The sequence below is a fragment of the Amblyraja radiata genome, chromosome 23 (assembly GCF_010909765.2).
Source record: "Amblyraja radiata isolate CabotCenter1 chromosome 23, sAmbRad1.1.pri, whole genome shotgun sequence".
In the NCBI taxonomy this organism is placed as follows: domain Eukaryota; kingdom Metazoa; phylum Chordata; class Chondrichthyes; order Rajiformes; family Rajidae; genus Amblyraja; species Amblyraja radiata.
In genome coordinates this window covers 25287756-25306225 of record NC_045978.1, presented here as the reverse complement: position 1 = coordinate 25306225, position 18470 = coordinate 25287756, and the positions used below count along the sequence as shown (strand labels likewise).

The following is an 18470-nucleotide window of genomic DNA, read 5'->3' as shown; positions in this document are numbered from 1 at the left end:
AGAATGGATGAAATCAGGGACTAGGACCAATGCATCATACTGGGTTTGATAGCCGCTTGTCACATTTGCTGCAAAGGTTTCATTTCCCAAGCATGTGAATCTTTGTATGATGTATTATTAATAACAATTATTAATTTATGCCCCAGCTGCTCCCCTATCAAGTGTTGTAACCTCTTTTTGCTTAAAACAAATGGTGAAAGAATGCAACATCACATAAAATAACAACATTACTGAATAATGCAAGTGTATGAAAATAGCACTGGTTGGAGACTGATATTGTAAACTAGTCTAATCTTTTAATTCCATTTATGTACATAAACGGAGACGTTAATGTATCCCCAATGCACTTTTCCCAAACACAGTGTGTTCCACTCAGTAAAGTATTGCTAAAGAGATCCACTCTCATTTGATTGTGCTGTTGCCACATACCCAGACGTTGCAAAATGAGAGTAATAAATGCATTTTTGGAGTTCTGTGTAATATAATTGCAATCTTTGGGTACGTTTTAAACATGAATCAGCCTGATAGATTTCCCTTGTCTTTCTTCCACTCCCATAAGAAGCCAGTCACGTATGCAGTAAAAGATCTGAAGCCAAAGGAACGCTGGCTTCAGTTACTTATTCATGACCTACGAGCCACCGCATCGCATAATCAGCTAGCTGACGGAAAGAAGATAGACAAAAATGCTGGAGTAACTCAGCGGGTCAGGCAGCATCCCCGGGAGAAAAAGGAATAGGTGACGTTTCCCTTCTTCAGACTGAGAGTCAGGGGAGAGGGAAACTAGAGGCATGAAAAAGCACAGAACAAATCAGAGTCGGCACCGATGGCCAAGGAGTGTTCACTGTTCGCATCTATATATCCCTTCGTTATCACCTCTTCCCCAACCAACAATGGACCGTTGTGGGCTCCACCTTTCCTTGGCCATCGGTGCAATTCACAATGCGGTTCTCAAAAGAAGCTGGGTTCCTTAATTTAGTCCAGTTTAGTTTAGAGACACAGCATGGAAAGAAGCCCTTCGGCCCACCGTTCACCCATTCACATTAGTTCCATGTTATTCCACCTTCACATCCACACACTAGGAGCAATTTATTTTTGACTTACAGGAGCCAATTAACCTGCAAACCCGCATGTCTTTGGGATTAGGGAGGAAACCTCTGGAGCATCCGGAGAAAACCCACGCGGTCACAGGGAGAACATGCAAACTCCACACACGGATAGCACCTGAGGTCAGGATTGAACCCGGTTCTCTGGCGCTGTGAGGCAGCAGCTCCACCAGCCGTACCACTGGGCCTCCTGAGCAGTATTATCCACTAATCAATCTGACTGAACAAATGATCATATTACTACTTTGCAGAGTTGCTGTAGTAATTGCTTGCCTTGTTTCCCATATTTAAACAGTGACTACACTCCAGAAGTAATTCATTTGCCAAGAAACATTTTAGTTGTCTTGAAACATGTGAAAAGCAATTTGTAAATACAAGCTATTTTCTCCCCTTCCACTCAAAAAAATTCACAGTAATGTGTCAAGTCATATCTAGATCCTGATTTGTGTTACTTTCCCCAATGCTTAGTCTCTTAAACCATTAACATTTATCATTTTGAGTCCAACTTCTGTGGGAAATGTCTGCATCAGCAATTAAATATTTTGTATGAAAATATCAATGCCGTGTTCATTCCAATGTTGTAGATAAGCAAGGAATTTGCACAATGCACAAGTTAGAATAGAAAGGATTTCTACCGTAATAGTTTACTTGTCGAAATACAGAAAATGGTGCAGTGGAAGTGAGGATGGCGAAAAATTTAACTGGTAGACAAAAATGCTGGAGAAACTTGTCTCCTTTGTCTACCTTTTGTCTACCTTCGATGAGTTTCTCCAGCATTTTTGTCTACATTCGATTTTCCAGCATCTGCAGTTCCTTCTTGAACAAGTGTATTCACTTACTAGTTGTGACCAATTTTGGAGCCCCATGTCTGATGAAGGATGTGGGAGAGGGTCCAGAGGAGGTTTACGAGAATGATCCCAGGAATGAGTAGGTTAACATACGATGAGCATTTGACAACACTAGGCCTGTACCCCCCCCCACCCCCCCACTCCCCCTCCCCACCCCATCTGCAGGACAGTAGAGGCTGAGCAGTCTAGGGCTCTTCCTTGGAGCGCAGGATGATGAGGGGTGATCTTATAGAGGTGTATAAAATCATGAGAGGAATAGATCAGATAAACGCACAGGAACGCTGCATGACTCCATGACTATCACAAGCTTCCTTGTCAAAGCTGAAGACATAAACAAGGACAATTCACACCCCAGTCATTCCCCCTTTCCCCCTCTCCCATCAGGGCAGAACATACAAAAGCTTGAAAGCCACCATATTCAAGAACCTCCTTCCCCTCTGTTTTCAAACTCTTGAACACACCTCTCATAAACCCAGGATGAATTCCCAATCTTCCAATCTACCTCACTGCAACCCCTTGCACTTTTTCTCTATATGCACTTTCTCTTTAGCTGCACCATTATATTCTGCACTTTGTTTCCTTTCTCCATTTGCACTACCTGTTGTGCTCATGTACCATATGATTTGCCTGAAGAGCACGCAGGACAAGAAGGGCCTCGACCCGAAACGTCACACATTCCTTCTCTCCAGAGATGCTGCCTGGCCCGCTGAGTTACTCCAGCATTTTGTGTCTACCTTCGATTAAAACCAGCATCTGCAGTTCTTTCCTCCACGATGTTTTTCTTTGTACCTCGGTACAGGTGACAATAATACACCCATACCAATACCATGCTTCCAATGGACCTGATGAGTTCAGAAGGAGTGTGGGAGAAAATGACCTGGCGAGAATAAAATGAATATGAGGAATAGGGCTCTGGTCAGTTCATAAGGAGCATGGGGAATGTGGGGCTAGTCAATGTAAAAAGGAGTATGAGAAGTGAGGTGCCTGTGAACTTTAAGGGTGTGAGGTAACAAGGGCCGCACTGAGCTCCAAATGAGAGCAGGAGACACAGACCCAATAAGTTTAAAGGGAGTGTAGAAAACGAGGCTCCAATGGATTTATGGAGGAGAATGTAAAGGGAACATGGGGAGTAATTGCACCTTCTGGATGATGTGTGGTGCCAACCATCTCCATTAAAAGCCACAGCATTTCCACACAGACATTACCACGTTGAATTACTGGTCTTGGAAGCTTTCTGTGAACAAATTAGTAGCTACATTTACTACATCACAACAAGAACAGCATTTCAAAAGAACTCCATTGACTGCAAATAGACACAAAGCGCTGGAGTAATGCCCCTGTCCCACTTAGGAAACCTGAACGGAAACCTCTGGAGACTTTGCGCCCCACCCAAGGTTTCCGTGCGGTTCCCGGAGGTTTTTGTCAGTCTCACTACCTGCTTCCACTACCTGCAACCTCCGGCAACCACCTGCAACCTCCCGGAACCGCACGGAAACCTTGTGTGGGGTGCAAAGTCTCCAGAGGTTTCCGTTCAGGTTTCCTAAGTGGGACAGGGGCATATCTCAGCGGGTCAGGCAGACTGAAGAAGAGTCCCGACCCGAGACGTCACCCATCCTTTTTCTCCAGAGGTGTTGCCTGACCCACCGAGTTGCTCTATTTTGTGCCTATCTTCGGTGTATGCCAGCATCTGCAGTCCCTTTCCACTCCATTGACTGCAACTTGTTTTGAGGAAGGAGTATATAATATCTATCTGGTCAATCCCACTGAATTTTGTATGCTTCAACGCTGTCATTTCTTTCAACTCCATCGATGCAAAGTCATAGAGCAACCATCTTGTGAATCAATGCACAGAACCTTGAAGGTACCTGGTTCCTTCCCCACACAGGGTTCTCCAGGTACGGTACCATCAAAACCTGTGCAGTTCCTTGGTTTCGTGCTCCGTTATGTAGGCCATCATAAGGGTCGTCTTCCCAAATGTTTGATAGACCTGTGTCAGTGAGAAGTCATTTTAAGTCCTCAGCATCAATGGTGCCGAAGTGGAAATGGTTGAAGTTCCTAAGTGTAAATATAAACAACACATGGACCAACCACATTGTAGTTATGGGCAAAAAAGCATAACCAACGCCTCCACTCACACCAACTTCTACAGATGCTCCGTAGAAAGCGTACTGTCGGCTTGCATCACAGCTGGGTTTGGGAACAGTTCTGCCCAAGACTGCAAGAAATAGCAGAGAGTTGTGGATATAGCCCAGTCAATCATGCAAACCAGTCTCCCCAATTTTGACTCCATCGACACTTCACGCTGACTTGGGAAAGCAGCCAACATAATCTGAAGATGGGTCTCGATCCGAAAGGTCACCCTTTCCTTCTCTCCAGCTTTGTGTGTCTATCTTCGGTTGAAACCAACTTCTGCATTTCCTTCCCACAGAATCGAGGACCGTTTTCTTGAATATGTTCAACCCAATCATTCCATTTTCTCCCCACTCCCATCGGGCAGAAGCTTGAAGCAGGCACCACCAGACTCAGGAACACCTTCTTCCCCTCTGTTACTAGGCTTATCAATAGCCCTTCCAGAAGCTAGGGTACAGTTCCGAATTTCCAAACTACCTCATTGTGGACACTGGAGTTTTCCTGTGGAACTGTTACATTACAATGTTGGGAAACAGTATTCTGCACTGTTATTTTTCTCTTTGCTTTACCTGTTGCACCTGTGTACGGCTTGATTGCATTCAATTATTGTACCATATGATCTAATTGGGTAGCACACAATCAAAAACGTTACACTGTAACTCGTTACACGTGGCAACAATAAACCAGGCATCTAACCCAAGTCTGCAGCTACACCTGGATTCATTGTTCAGCTAACCCTTCAGCCAGGCTGAGTGACTCGTCTTTCAACTACTAATTGCTATAAAAGCTAATTCACCATGAATAATATCCATCTAAACGTTTTATAATCCCCTGCAGTCTGACATACTAGAGCAATGTTTCAATCCCGGACATAAAACATTATTTTCAACATTAGGGGAAGGAAAATGATAGAATTCCTAGAATCACATTGGGCAGACAAGGTTGAATTGTATTGCTGTATACCTAGAGCAAGTGTGTGTGTTTATACGTTACACTGCAGTAATAAATAGACCTCAAAACAAAAATACATCATTGGGTATAAAGAGCTTTAGGAAACCTTTAGTGAATGATGTTATTTATTTTTGCCCTGCACACACAAGTCGCACTTAAAGATATTTCTCTATTTATTTGCACAAATTGGGACAAACTGGTTTAATGTTTTAGCTCAGGAGCTCCCACGATGTTGAAGGCATCAGGTTTCCATCAAACCCACACCATGTCTGCTCTCTTGAATAAGAACTCACGGTGCTATTTTGAGAAAGCACAGGGGAGTTGAGGCCAATGCTCTAGCTTCAATCAGCTGCACTACAACAGATTCACTTGACATAATCATGTTGCTGTTTAATGGGATCTTGCTATGTATTGGTTGGGCATCCATGTTTCCAAAGATGACCATAATTCATAGAACATAGAACAATGGTGGCACAGCGGTAGAGTTACTACTTTATCACATCAGTGACCCCTGTTCGATCCTGACCACGGCTACTGTCTGTACGGAGTTTCTCCGTTCTCCCTGCGATTGCTTGGGTCTTCTCTGGGTGCAAATTGTAAAGTGTAGGAGTAACATAGAACTAGTGTGCGGGGTGATGGTCGATCGGCACGAACTCAGTGGGCTGAAGGGCCTGTTTCCACACTGTGCTGTTTAGTTTAAACTAAACCCACACTTACAGACATTCATTGCCATTCAATGGATTTTTACATATGGTGCAAAAAAATCTGAAGCGTGGGAAGTAAAACGATTGTCCATGAAGGAATGGGACACACGGGATAAGCTATCGATTATAAATGCAGTCAGCCCCACCTACCCTGACTAAAGGAATTGTTGGAATGTTGATCATTCCACTGCACTCTGCATCTCTTTTCTAAAAGTAAATACTTTGTATTTTTATTAATTTATTGCAAAAGCCTCAGTGATTAGATGGTGACCTCTTATGATGAACCTGCATAGCTGCCTTAACCTTTGCACCTGATCCTTGCTCTCTGTTTCACGTCTTTCTTCCATTTCCATTGCCTTCTTTGCTCCCCATCCACCTTCTTTGCTACCCCCACTCATTCTCAGGCTGTGGGTGTTACAGGCAGAGCCGACACTCACTGCCTGCCTGCCATTGCCCGGAGGAGTGCGGTATGGTTGCCTACTTAAGCCTCTGTAGTTGACATGGGAAAGGTGGTCCCACAGTGCTGTTCAGTAGGCACTCACAGGACATTTCTTTTGCACTTCTGCCTTAAGAGGGAATGTTTAGGCACGGCCAGAATGGAGGTGGGGAAGCAAGAGATATGTGCTCAACAGATGTACAACTTTAACCATCTGACTGCACAGTGGCACAGGGACAGCACAGTGGCACAGGGACAGCACAGTGAGTTGCTGGAGCTGATTCCTCACTGCATCAGAGACCCAGGTTCGATCCCAACCTGAAATGTTGTCTGTGTGGTGTTTGCATGCTCTCCCCATTACCATGTGAGTTTCTTCTGCATGCTTCAATTTCCTTCCACACCCCAAAAGACGTGCAGCTTTGTACTTTCTCCCACAGAAGGTAGTTGAGGCCAGTTCATTGGCTATATTTAAGAAGGAGTTAGATGTGGCCCTTGTGGCTAAATGGATCAGGGGGTATGGAGAGAAGGCAGGTACAGGATACTGAGTTGGATGATCAGCCATGATCAGATTGAATGGTGGTGCAGGCTCGAAGGGCCGAATGGCCTACTACTGCACCTATTTTCTATGTTTCTATGTTAATTGACCACGAGTGAACATCTGGGAAGAACGGAGGGGAGGCTGGCTGGACTATGGTGCCTTCCTCACCTTGGTGCCACTGTGTTATGTTGTGTCGTGGACTTTCAGTGTTTGTGCTTTTTTTTTAATTCTATTTTATTTTTAATATGTTTTATTATTTATTATTATTTATTTATTTTTATTTTTATGATACTGCCTGTAAGGGAAATTCATTTCATTGTCTCTAACTGAGACAATGACAATAAATTTGAATACAATTGGCTTCTGTAAATCGCCCCTAGTGTAGGGAGTGGATGCTAAAGTGGCATAACAGTCTGTATGTGACTGAATGGCAAATGAAATTCCTCGTATGTTGCAAAACATACTTGGCTAATAAAATATGATTATGATTATGAACTAGTATAAACAGGCGATCGATGGTCTGCATGGACTCGATGGGCCGAGGAGCCTGTATCCATGTCGCATTATTAACAAAACTAAACAAACAATTTCAGATACAGTCTCTGCTCCTCTTCCCCAAAACATTTTAAATATTTGAGACATTGAACTGGGTGGCAGTGTGAACTATTAGGAGGATGCTATGAGAATGCAGGGTGACTTGGACAGGTTGGGTGAGTGGCCTTATGCATGGCAAATGCAATTTAATGTGGATAAATGTGAGGTTATCCACTTTGGTAGCAAAAAAAGGAAGGCAGATTACTATCTAGATGGTGTCAAGTTGGGAAAAGGGGAAGTACAACTGGATCTGGGGGTCCTTGTTCATCAGTCAATGAAAGTAAGCATGCAGGTACAGCAGGCAGTGAAGAAAGCAAATGGCATGTTGGCCTTTATAACAAGAGGAGTTGCGTATAAGAGCAAAGAGGTCCTTCTGCAGTTGTACGGGCCCAAGTGCAACCACACCTGGAGTTTTGTGTGCAGTTTTGGTCTCCAGATTTGAGGAAGGACATTCTTGCTATTGAGGGAGGGCAGCGTAGGTTTACAAGGTTAATTCCCGGGGTGGCAGGACTGTCATATGCTGAGAGAATGGAGCGGCTGGGCTTGTTTATATTGGAGTTTAGAAAGCTGAGAGGGGATCTTATTGAAACATATAAGATTATTAAGGGTTTGGACACACTAGAGGCAGGAAACATGTTTCCGATGTTGGGTAAGCCCAGAACCAGGGGCCACAGTTTAAGAATAAGTGGTAAGCCATTTAGAATGGAGACGAGGAAACACTTTTTCTCACAGAGAGTTGTGAGTATGTTGAATTCTCTGCCTCAGAGAGTGGTGGAGGCCGGTTCTCTGGATACTTTAAAGAGAGAGCTAGATAGGGCTCTTAAAGATAGCGGAGTATGATGTACAATTTTGGTTGCCCAATTATAGGAAGGATGTCAACAAAATAGAGAGAATACAGAGGAGATTTACTAGAATGTTGCCTGGGTTTCAGCAACTAAGTTACAGAGAGAGGTTGAATAAGTTAGGTCTTTATTCTCTGGAGCGCAGAAGGTTAAGGGGGGACTTGATAGAGGTCTTTAAAATGATGAGAGGGATAGACAGAGTTGACGTGGACAAGCTTTTCCCATTGAGAGTAGGGAAGATTCAAACAAGAGGACATGACTTCAGAATTAAGGGACAGAAGTTTAGGGGTAACATGAGGGGGAACTTCTTTACTCAGAGAGTGGTGGCTGTGTGGAATGAGCTTCCAGTGGTAGTGGTGGAGGCAGGTTCGATTTTATCATTTAAAAATAAATTGGATAGGTATATGGATGGGAAAGGAATGGAGGGTTATGGTCTGAGTGCAGGTAGATGGGACTAGGGGAAAATAATTGTTCGGCACGGACTTGTAGGGCCGAGATGGCCTGTTTCCGTGCTGTAATTGTTATATGGTTATATTATATGAGTCAGGGGATATGGGGAGAAAGCAGGAATGGGGTACTGATTGGGAATGATCAACCATGATCACATTGAATGGCGGTGCTGGCTCAAAGGGCCGAATGGCCTACTCCTGCACCTATTGTCAATTGTCTAATACTAGAATAAGCATATATGTGTTCTACAAGTATAAGTATTCAACCTCCTTCAGTCTCCTACAATGAAGCATGAGACATCTTATAACGTGCAATATGAAACACTGCAGATTGGGTAAACATGTCCAGTGTGGTCATTCATCTTCTGTGGTTCAGTTCAAGTCCTCGTGGCCCTGGAATTACAGTCGGAAACCTTGCCTCTCCAAACATCCTGTATTTTGCCTACATCAAACAGGATGATGCAGCCGTTCCCAAGTCCCTTAAAAAAACTTCCTGCGTTATTTGTAAACAGTTGTAGTTAGTTACTCCAGGGTTGCTTGGTTGGAACAATGTTTCTTGATCCAACAGTTAACAATATTTTTGAAGAACTAACTATATTAACCACAGGCATATCAGCATGGTGGTGCAGCAGTAGAGTTGCTGCTTTACAGCGCCAGAGACCCGGGTTCGATCCTGACTACGGGTGCTGTCGGGACGGAGTTTGTACGTTCTCCCTGTGACCACGTGGGTTTTCCCTGGGTGCTTCGGTTTCCTCCCACACTCAGAAAATGTGCAGGTTTGATGATTGGAATGGGTGTCAGGGGTTATGGGGAGAAGGGAAGAGAATGGGTTTGAGATGTAGATCAGCCATAATTGAATGGCGGAGTAGACTTGATGGGCCGAATGGTCTAATTCTGCTCCCGCAACTTATGAACATGATCTTATGAAAAAGCTTGTAGGTTAATTGGCTTCTGTAAATTGTAAATTGACCATATTGTGTAGGATAGTGCTAGTGTATGGTGTGATCAGTGGTCGGCATGGTCTTGGTGGGCCGAAGGGCCTGTTTCCACGCTGTATGTATAAAGTCTAACCATTATCTAGCTAACAGATATATTTTATCCATAGTCCGTTTTGCTACATAGTCACTGATGACTATGACTACACAGATACATTACCTACCAAGGGACACGTTATACATTCGCCTCATTACACAATTAATTTGTCTTGGAAAGTCTCTCCCCTTGATGCCCGACTGCTAATCAATTAACATTCCACGGGATGTCCAAAACTATAGCTCACAAATATAAAAAGGTAATTCAGAAGAAAGCTCTTAACCCTGTGATCGATTAGAAAATTGAACTTTTTACCACTCGGTACAGTTCAGCTAAACCATACATTTAAGGACACAAAGTTCTGGAGCAACTCAGCGGGTCAGGTAGCATCTCTGGAGAACATGGATAGGTGATGTTTCGGGCTGGGACCCTTGTCGGGGGCTGGGAAGGGGAAGAAAGGTGGAAGAGAGGACGGAGAGGCAGGACAAAGCGCGGCAGGTAATAGGTGGACCATTTAAGGTGTAGCACATGAAGGAGGAAGGTGTCTGACCTCTCCTGGTGGCTGATGCCACAGAATGGTGGTAATCCTTTTCTGCACCCTCCACAATAGGCTCCACTTTCTTCCCTTAATGGGGCGACCATTACAACAAGGTGATGTAAATCTTATTAATTTTTTTTGTTGCTTTCTCCATTTTATGGAATGGACAGCTTGGTTCTCTGCAGTAATTTAACTGTGACCTAATCACTGCAAAGGTTAGGCGTGGTATTGAGATGGACTGTAGACGCCAGCATTAGTTTGGATGGTCTCTCCAGTGTTGCGTGCATGGTAGATACAGCCCGTCTGGCTAATCAGCCTGCTGTGTCTTACCTTGGTTAACCATCGCTGTCTCAATGAGCTCCAGTGTCTGGTCATCATCACACAGGTCATAGGGCATGTTCCCATCTGCATTGACCGCTAACAGGTCCGCTCCCCTGTAACGCGAGGAGTAGCAGTAAGTTACTGTGGACCGCGGGATCAAAGCACTCTTTAACTTGCAAACAGCAGAAATAGAGACTGCAGATGCTGGAATCTGGACTCCATCTACGCTTCACGCAGTCTCGACAAGGCCGCCAGCATAATCAAGGTTGATTCTCACTCTCTTGTCCCCTCTCCCATCAGGCAAGAGGTACAGATGTGTGAAAACGCACACCTCCAGATTCAAGGACAGTTTCTTCCCAGCTGTTATCGGGCAACTGAACCGACTAACGAGCGATCCTGACCTATCATCTATCGCATTGGAGACCTTCTGGATTCAGACTTTACTGGACTTTATCTTGCACTAAACGTTATTCCCTTTATCCTGTATCTGTGCACTGTGGACAGCATGATTGTAATCATGTATAGTCTTTCCGCTGACGGGATAGCAATTGAATTCAATGGTTAGAAACATAGAAACATAGAAATTAGGTGCAGGAGTAGGCCATTCGGCCCTTCGAGCCTGCACCGCCATTCAATATGATCATGGCTGATCATCCAACTCAGTATCCCGTACCTGCCTTCTCTCCATACCCTCTGATCCCCTTAGCCACAAGGGCCACATCTAACTCCCTCTTAAATATAGCCAATGAACTGGCCTCGACTACCCTCTGTGGCAGGGAGTTCCAGAGATTCACCACTCTCTGTGTGAAAAAAGTTCTTCTCATCTCGGTTTTAAAGGATTTCCCCCTTATCCTTAAGCTGTGACCCCTTGTCCTGGACTTCCCCAACATCGGGAGCAATCTTCCTGCATCTAGCCTGTCCAACCCCTTAAGAATTTTGTAAGTTTCTATAAGATCCCCTCTCAATCTCCTAAATTCTAGAGAGTATAAACCAAGTCTATCCAGTCTTTCTTCATAAGACAGTCCTGACATCCCAGGAATCAGTCTGGTGAACCTTCTCTGCACTCCCTCTATGGCAATAATGTCCTTCCTCAGATTTGGAGACCAAAACTGTACGCAATACTCCAGGTGTGGTCTCACCAAGACCCTGTACAACTGCAGTAGAACCTCCCTGCTCCTATACTCAAATCCTTTTGCTATGAAAGCTAACATACCATTCGCTTTCTTCACTGCCTGCTGCACCTGCATGCCCACTTTCAATGAATGGTGTACCATGACACCCAGGTCTCGCTGCATCTCCCCTTTTCCTAGTCGGCCACCATTTAGATAATAGTCTGCTTTCCTGTTTTTGCCACCAAAATGGATAACCTCACATTTATCCACATTATACTGCATCTGCCAAACATTTGCCCACTCACCCAGCCTATCCAAGTCACCTTGCAGTCTCCTAGCATCCTCCTCACAGCTAACACTGCCCCCCAGCTTAGTGTCATCCGCAAACTTGGAGATATTGCCTTCAATTCCCTCATCCAGATCATTAATATATATTGTAAATAGCTGGGGTCCCAGCACTGAGCCTTGCGGTACCCCACTAGTCACTGCCTGCCATTGTGAAAAGGACCCGTTTACTCCTACTCTTTGCTCAATGACTAGGGGGGAGGAAGGGGACAAGGGGGGAGGGGGGGGGGGGAGGGGAGAGGAGTGTAGATGGAAGTTACTTAAAATTGGAGGATTCAACGTTCATACCGCTGGGTTGTAGGTTACCCAAGCAAAATATGTTCTGCTTCATAGGTTTTCATTAATGAAGTCATTGACCATAAAGATAATGCAATTGAATTATGTGGACCCAAAGCAAGGCGCAATATTTTGTGTAATTTCCCTTGTAAGAGAGCAATGAAGGGAAGACATTTTGTCAGGTACGTGGTTAGAAAAGGTTTAGAGGGATATGGGCTGATGGCAGGCAAATGGGATAAGCCTTGGTTGGCATGGACATTGGGCCAAAGGACCTGTTTCTGTGCTGACACTTTGACTCTAAGAGGACACTCCTTCCCTGTGAGGCAGCCCTTGGTTATCAGGGAGCACCATCATTAGGGGCATGCTAATTAGTGAGTTTGGTTTAGTATAGTATAGAGATACAACATGGAATAGCCCCTTCGGTCCACCGATTCCACGCCGACCATTGGCCATAATCAGAGAAAACCCATGAGGTCACAGGGAAGAACTGGCAAACTCCACACGGACAGCACCGGAGGTCAGGATCAAACCTGGGTCTCTGGTTCTGTGAGGTGGCAGCTCTACCAGCTGTGCCGCTCCCTAAGATTTACCAAAGACGGTGAGTCTTTCTTCAAAGGTCTTTATGCAGAATCCCTTCAGTTCAAGTCTGCAGCTTTCAGCTCAGAAATAATTAACGAGATAGCAAAAGGTAACAAGGGCAGCACGGTGGTGCAGCAGTAGAGCTGCTGCTTACAGCACCAGAAACCCAGGTTCGATCCCGACTACAAGTCTGTGTGGAGTTTGCATGTTCTCCAGGTGAGTGTGTGGGTTTGCTCCGGGTGCTCCGGTTTCCTCCCAGATCCCAATGATGTGCAGATTTGTAGGTTAATTGACTTTGGTAAATTGTCCTTAGTTTGTAGGATAGAACTAGTGCATGGGTGATCGCTGGTCGGCCTGGACTTGGTGGGCCGAAGGGCCTGTTACCACGCTGTATCTCTAAACTAAACTACTCTAAATTGGTCTAAACTAAACTAAACTAAATAAACTGAGTTAAACTAAACTATACTACACTAAACTAAACCATGCCAGGCTAAAATAAGGACAATCCCCCTTCAGAAATGACTGGTAGAAACTGACCGCTCTATCAGGAGCTTCACCAGGTTGGGGTGCCGGCACGTTGCTGCTGCATGCAATGGCGTCCACAGCTCGTTGTCCGTCGCATCCACTTGGGTCCCAAACTCCAGGAGCAGCTTCACCATATCTTCAAAGTTGTCGATACAAGACTGGAACACAATTGCAAAGTGTTACACAGACGAGAATGCAAATATACAATATATTGCTCCCCTATATAGACTATAGGCATGGAATTGGGCAATGCTAGCAGGGCAGATTTTATTGCATGTGATTTGGGGGCGGTACATTGACACAGCGGTAGAGTTGCTGCCTAACAGCGCCAGAGACCCGGGTTTGATCCCGACCTCGGGTGTTGTCTGTGCGTAGGTTGTACGTTCTCCCTGCGGCTGTGTTGGTTTTCTCCGGGTGCTCCGGTTTCCTCCCTCATCCCAAAAACATACAGGTTTGTTGGTTAATTGGCTTTGGTAAAATTGTTAAGTATTCCTGGTGTAAAGGATAGTGTTAGTGTATGGGGTGATCGCTGGTCGGCAAAGACTTGGTGGGCTGAAGGGCCTGTTTCCATGCTGTATCTCTAAATTCTAAAGTATAAAGTATTTTATTATTATGCCTAAATGATGCTTCATTTCTTTTTAAAACTTCTTGCTAGCCATGCAGGAGTCGTGTGCGGATATGATCTGGATAGGATAACACGAGGGATGAAAATCTATGAGCACGATTTTGTTTGATATCATCCCTTCCGATTGACAACTTTATTCAGCGCTCCCCAGTCACCAAGGTGGGGTTTGATCTTACTACCTCCAATGGCTAGTGCAGGAAACACTCCATCACCGACATGTTAAGCACACTAACTTCCATAGAAGGCTTAGGAAGTTGCATTAATTGTTGGAAATTGGCATGTCCCCAACAACCCTCACCAGCTTCCACAGATGCACCGTAGAAAGCATTTCATCGGGATGCATCACAGCATGGTTTGGGAACAGTTCCATCCAAGACTGTAAGAAATGGCAGAGAATTGTGGACGCAGCCCAGACCATCACACAAACCAACCTCTCTTCCATTGACTCCATCTACACTTCATGACACCTCGGCAAGGCAACCAGCATCATCAAGGATGGGCCTCACCCTGGTCACTCCCTCTTCTCCCCTCTACCATCAGGCAAGAGGTACAGATGTGTGAAAACGCACACCTGCAGATTCAGGGACAGTTTCTTCCCAACAGTTATCAGGCAACTGAACCACCAACTAGAGATGGTCCTGACCCACCATCTACCCCATTGGAGTCCTTCAAATGGTCTTTAATCACTTTACTGAACTTTATTTTGCACTACACATTATTCCCTTCATCCTGTATCTGTACACTGTAGACATGTGATTGATTGTAGTCATGTTTGGTCTTTTCGCTGACTGGATAGCACTCAATAAAAAAGCTTTTCCCTGTACCTCGGTATGTTATGATAATAATAATAATAATAATAACAATAATAATAGTAATAAACTAAACTAATATACTTAATGCTACTGAGCTCCAAAGGCATGGACTGCTGAAGATCGACATGGCAACTGTGGAGTTTAAATGTAATTATTTAAATGAATTCAGAATTAAAATGAAGCATCAGTAGCAGCAACTCCCCAACTTAATTAAAAAACAGTCCAGTTCATTAATTTACAATGAAAGCAACTTGACATTTTCACCAGATGTGAACTATGTGTGATTCCAGTTACATCAATGCGATCGATTCTTCACTAAAAAGGCAAGCAAGCCAATACATACGGGTGAACATCGGAGTGAGTAATAAATATAGGTCTTGGCAGCGATGTTGATAATCCCATTGTTAAGTAAACAACACTATTATCTCCGAATCAGACAGGTGTCCTGCCATGTGCTCCTGTATACTTAGACAACAATGTATCTGGGGATGTGTGTGATTCCTGACATTAATCAATGAATAATCAATACAAATATTTGATAAAATATATTAAAATCAATGTTAAAGACTGAACACTGATGGCAAAGTCAGTAAAATATTCTGTGTCTTTGTAACTGTCTAAATTAATAGTTATTCCAATACCTCAATGAGATTAGTGTCTAATGTAATATTGAGCAGTCATAGAACAAGTCTGAAGAAGGGTCCCGACCCGAAAAGTCACCTATCCATTTTCTCCAGAGATGCTGCCAAAGTAACGTTGAGTTACTCCAGCATCTTGTGTCTATCATTGGTATAAACCAGAGTGTGCAGCTCATTTTTATTACAGTCACAGAACAACTAGCTTTGATTTTAAATATTACTCGACTAAGTTGGGTCCCAGTCACACAGGAGGCCTGGTCCCCCAACGCAACCCAAAAAACTGGCAAACTGGAAGATAACAAAATCAGATTTTTAGTTATGTATAGATAGATTTAGTGCTTCATAAGCGACCTATAAACTTTCTCTTCTTCTGCATAATACATAACTGTCCCTGGAGTGGGGCTTGAATTTACAATATGTAGAAACAAAGAACTGCAGATGCTTGTTTATACCGAAGATAGGCACAAAGTGCTCGTGTAACTCAGTGGGTCAGGCAGGTGATGTTTCGGGTCGGAACCCTTCTTCAGACAAAAATCACCCATATTTTTACTCCAGAGATGCTGCATGACCCGCTGAGTTACTCCAGTACTTTGTGTCTATCTTTGAACTTACAACAGTCAGACTCCGGCAAGAATGAAACTGAACTGGCCAGGCATTCTATTGTAAAACCCTCCTCTCTCTTCCACACAAACCTACATCATTTGCAAAGAAAGAACTGTACATTTACAAATGAAGAATCCACGTAAAGCAAACCTTCAGGGACTGAAGGCATGCAGATAATCATCATCCCTTCCCCTTTAAGCTTGTCTGTAATCGGCAGTCATTATCTATTGGGGTTTATTATCAGACGATAAACAACTCCCCTTATCATCTCGTTTAGTGGCGCCCTCGTTTAAGCTCATCCCTGCTGTAAAAATATTCCATCATCGGGTGACACAGTGGCGCAGCGGTAGAGTTGCTGCCTCACAGCGCCAGTGACCCAGGTTCGATCCTGACTGTGAGTGCTGCCTGTAATGAGTTTGTACGTTCTCCCTGTGACCATGAGGGTTTGGCTCCGGGTGCTCCAGCTTCCTCCCACACTCCGAAGATATAAAGGTTTGTTGGTTAATTGCCTTCTGTAAATAGGAAATTGTCCCTAGAGTTTAGGAAAGTGCACGTGTACGGGGACTGCTGGTCAACGCGGACTCAGAAGGGCCTGTATCTGTATTAACACAAATATAAAATGTCTCTGCTTACATCAGAGAAAACCCACGCGGTAACAGGGAGAATGTAGAAACTCCGTACAGACAGCACCCAGAGTCCGGATCGAAACCGGGTCTCTGGCGCTGTAAGGCAACAGCTGCTGTGCTGCTTCTCGTACCCTCATGAATAAGTCAAACAATTGAATTTAACTTTGACAGCTGCCACACTGGGACTTTAACTCGTGTCTGCAGGCCATGGTTTTCAATACCAGTCCAATAATTTATGCACCATGTTACTCTGTTTCAAGGGATTAATCTCCAGGACACAGCTATGAGAACAGCCAGGAAATAATGTCAAGAAAACAGAGTGTAATGATGACTATCCTCAGTTTTTTTAAACTATCAATTACTTAATAAAATCAAATTGTAAGCTGGTTTAACTGGATTTTACACTTTAGACTTTAGAAATACAGCGCCGAAACAGACCTTTCAGCGACCGAGTCTGCGCCGACTAGCGATCGCTGTACACGAGCACTATCTTACCACTAGGGACAATTTACAATTTTACGGAAGCCAATTAACCTACAAACCTGTAAGTCTTTGGAAAGTGGGAGGAAACCGGAACACCTGGAGAAAACCCACGCGGTCACGGGGAGAACGTACAAACTCTGTGCAGACAGCACCCGTAGTCAAGATCAAACCCGGGTCTCTGGCGCTGTACGGCAGCAACTCTATTGCTGGGCCACTATGCTGAGTTTGGGTGTTACCCAAAACTGAGTAGGACCAAGAAAAAATTCTCAAGAAAACAGATTGTATTGATGATTATCCTAATTTTATTTAAACTATCAATTAATTAATAAAAGCAAATTGCAGACGAGTTTAACTGGATAGGCTGTTTGGAGGCTGCAGGAAATCTCTGCAAGAATACATGGTTTGTGCACCAGCCTTCCTCTCGCTTGTCCCTCTCTAAGCCTCTACAGGCACCGGATTGTCCATCCACCCTATGACCCCTGGCCTTGCACGACAAAACCAAATAGTCAACCAAGATAATGAGAAATTCCCAGCTGCATATGTGGAAAGGTTGTATTGTAAACGATGATGGTTTGCAAGCTTTCAGCTGCTTCAGTGTTTGGGATCTTTCCAAAGTCACATCCAACAGATTAAAAGCACCACTAAGGAGGCAGCTTCTCCTACAGTCACAAAGCAGTGAAACATGAGCACCAAGTCTGCACTGATCCTCAAGCAAGGCATGGTGTCGCAGCGGTAGAGTTGCTGCCTCACAGCACCGGAGACCAGAGTTCGATCCTAACTACAGGTGCTGTCTGTAGGGAGTTTGTAGGTTAATTGGCCTCTGTAGAGATAAAACGACCCCAAACGTATGTAGAATGGATGAGAAAGTGTCCAAGGTGGCGCCAAGACCAGGCGCCTCTTTGCATGCTGGTCCCGGAAGTGAGTGTGCTATCACACATTACAATCACTCCACTCTTTTAAATCTTTATTTCAACAGCCGCAATTCTTACTCTAACTATGCTATCTGTACTCTGTGGGTGGCTGGATTGTAATCATGTGTAGTCTTTTCGCTGACTGGATAGCACGCAACAAAAAAGCTTTACACAGTACCTTGGTAGACGTGACCATAATAAAGGAACTAAATAAACGAAACTAAATCTAATGCAGACTGGTGATCGATGGTTGGCTGGCCTGTTTCCATGCCATATCTCTAAACTAAAAACCTGTTGGTGAATATTACATTAAATGCACAATTGGCATCAGATAACACTGCAGACTGGACAATTTACTAATAGCTTGGCATTATGTTTTTAACTTGACATCATGTTTGGCACGAACATTGGGAGCCAAAGGGCTTCTTCCTGTGCTGTACCGTCCTATC

At 44.2% G+C, this 18470-nt stretch overlaps 1 protein-coding gene and 1 long non-coding RNA gene across 2 annotated transcripts in view; one reads left to right on the top strand and one right to left on the bottom strand.

Annotated features, from left to right (window-relative positions):
• Positions 1-18470, bottom strand: part of ppp1r16b (protein phosphatase 1 regulatory subunit 16B) — a 118255-nt gene that overhangs the window by 18215 nt on the left and 81570 nt on the right. Inside the window, exons 4-5 of the mRNA XM_033041865.1 lie at positions 13336-13481; positions 10496-10599 (exon numbers count right to left, since the gene is read on the bottom strand). Coding sequence (XP_032897756.1) covers positions 10496-10599; positions 13336-13481 — 250 coding nt within the window. The remainder of the gene's footprint in view (positions 1-10495; positions 10600-13335; positions 13482-18470) is intronic.
• Positions 10881-18240, top strand: LOC116986386. Its single transcript, XR_004415463.1, has 3 exons — positions 10881-11005; positions 13015-13020; positions 18152-18240. It is a non-coding gene; the product is annotated as an uncharacterized LOC116986386 (long non-coding RNA).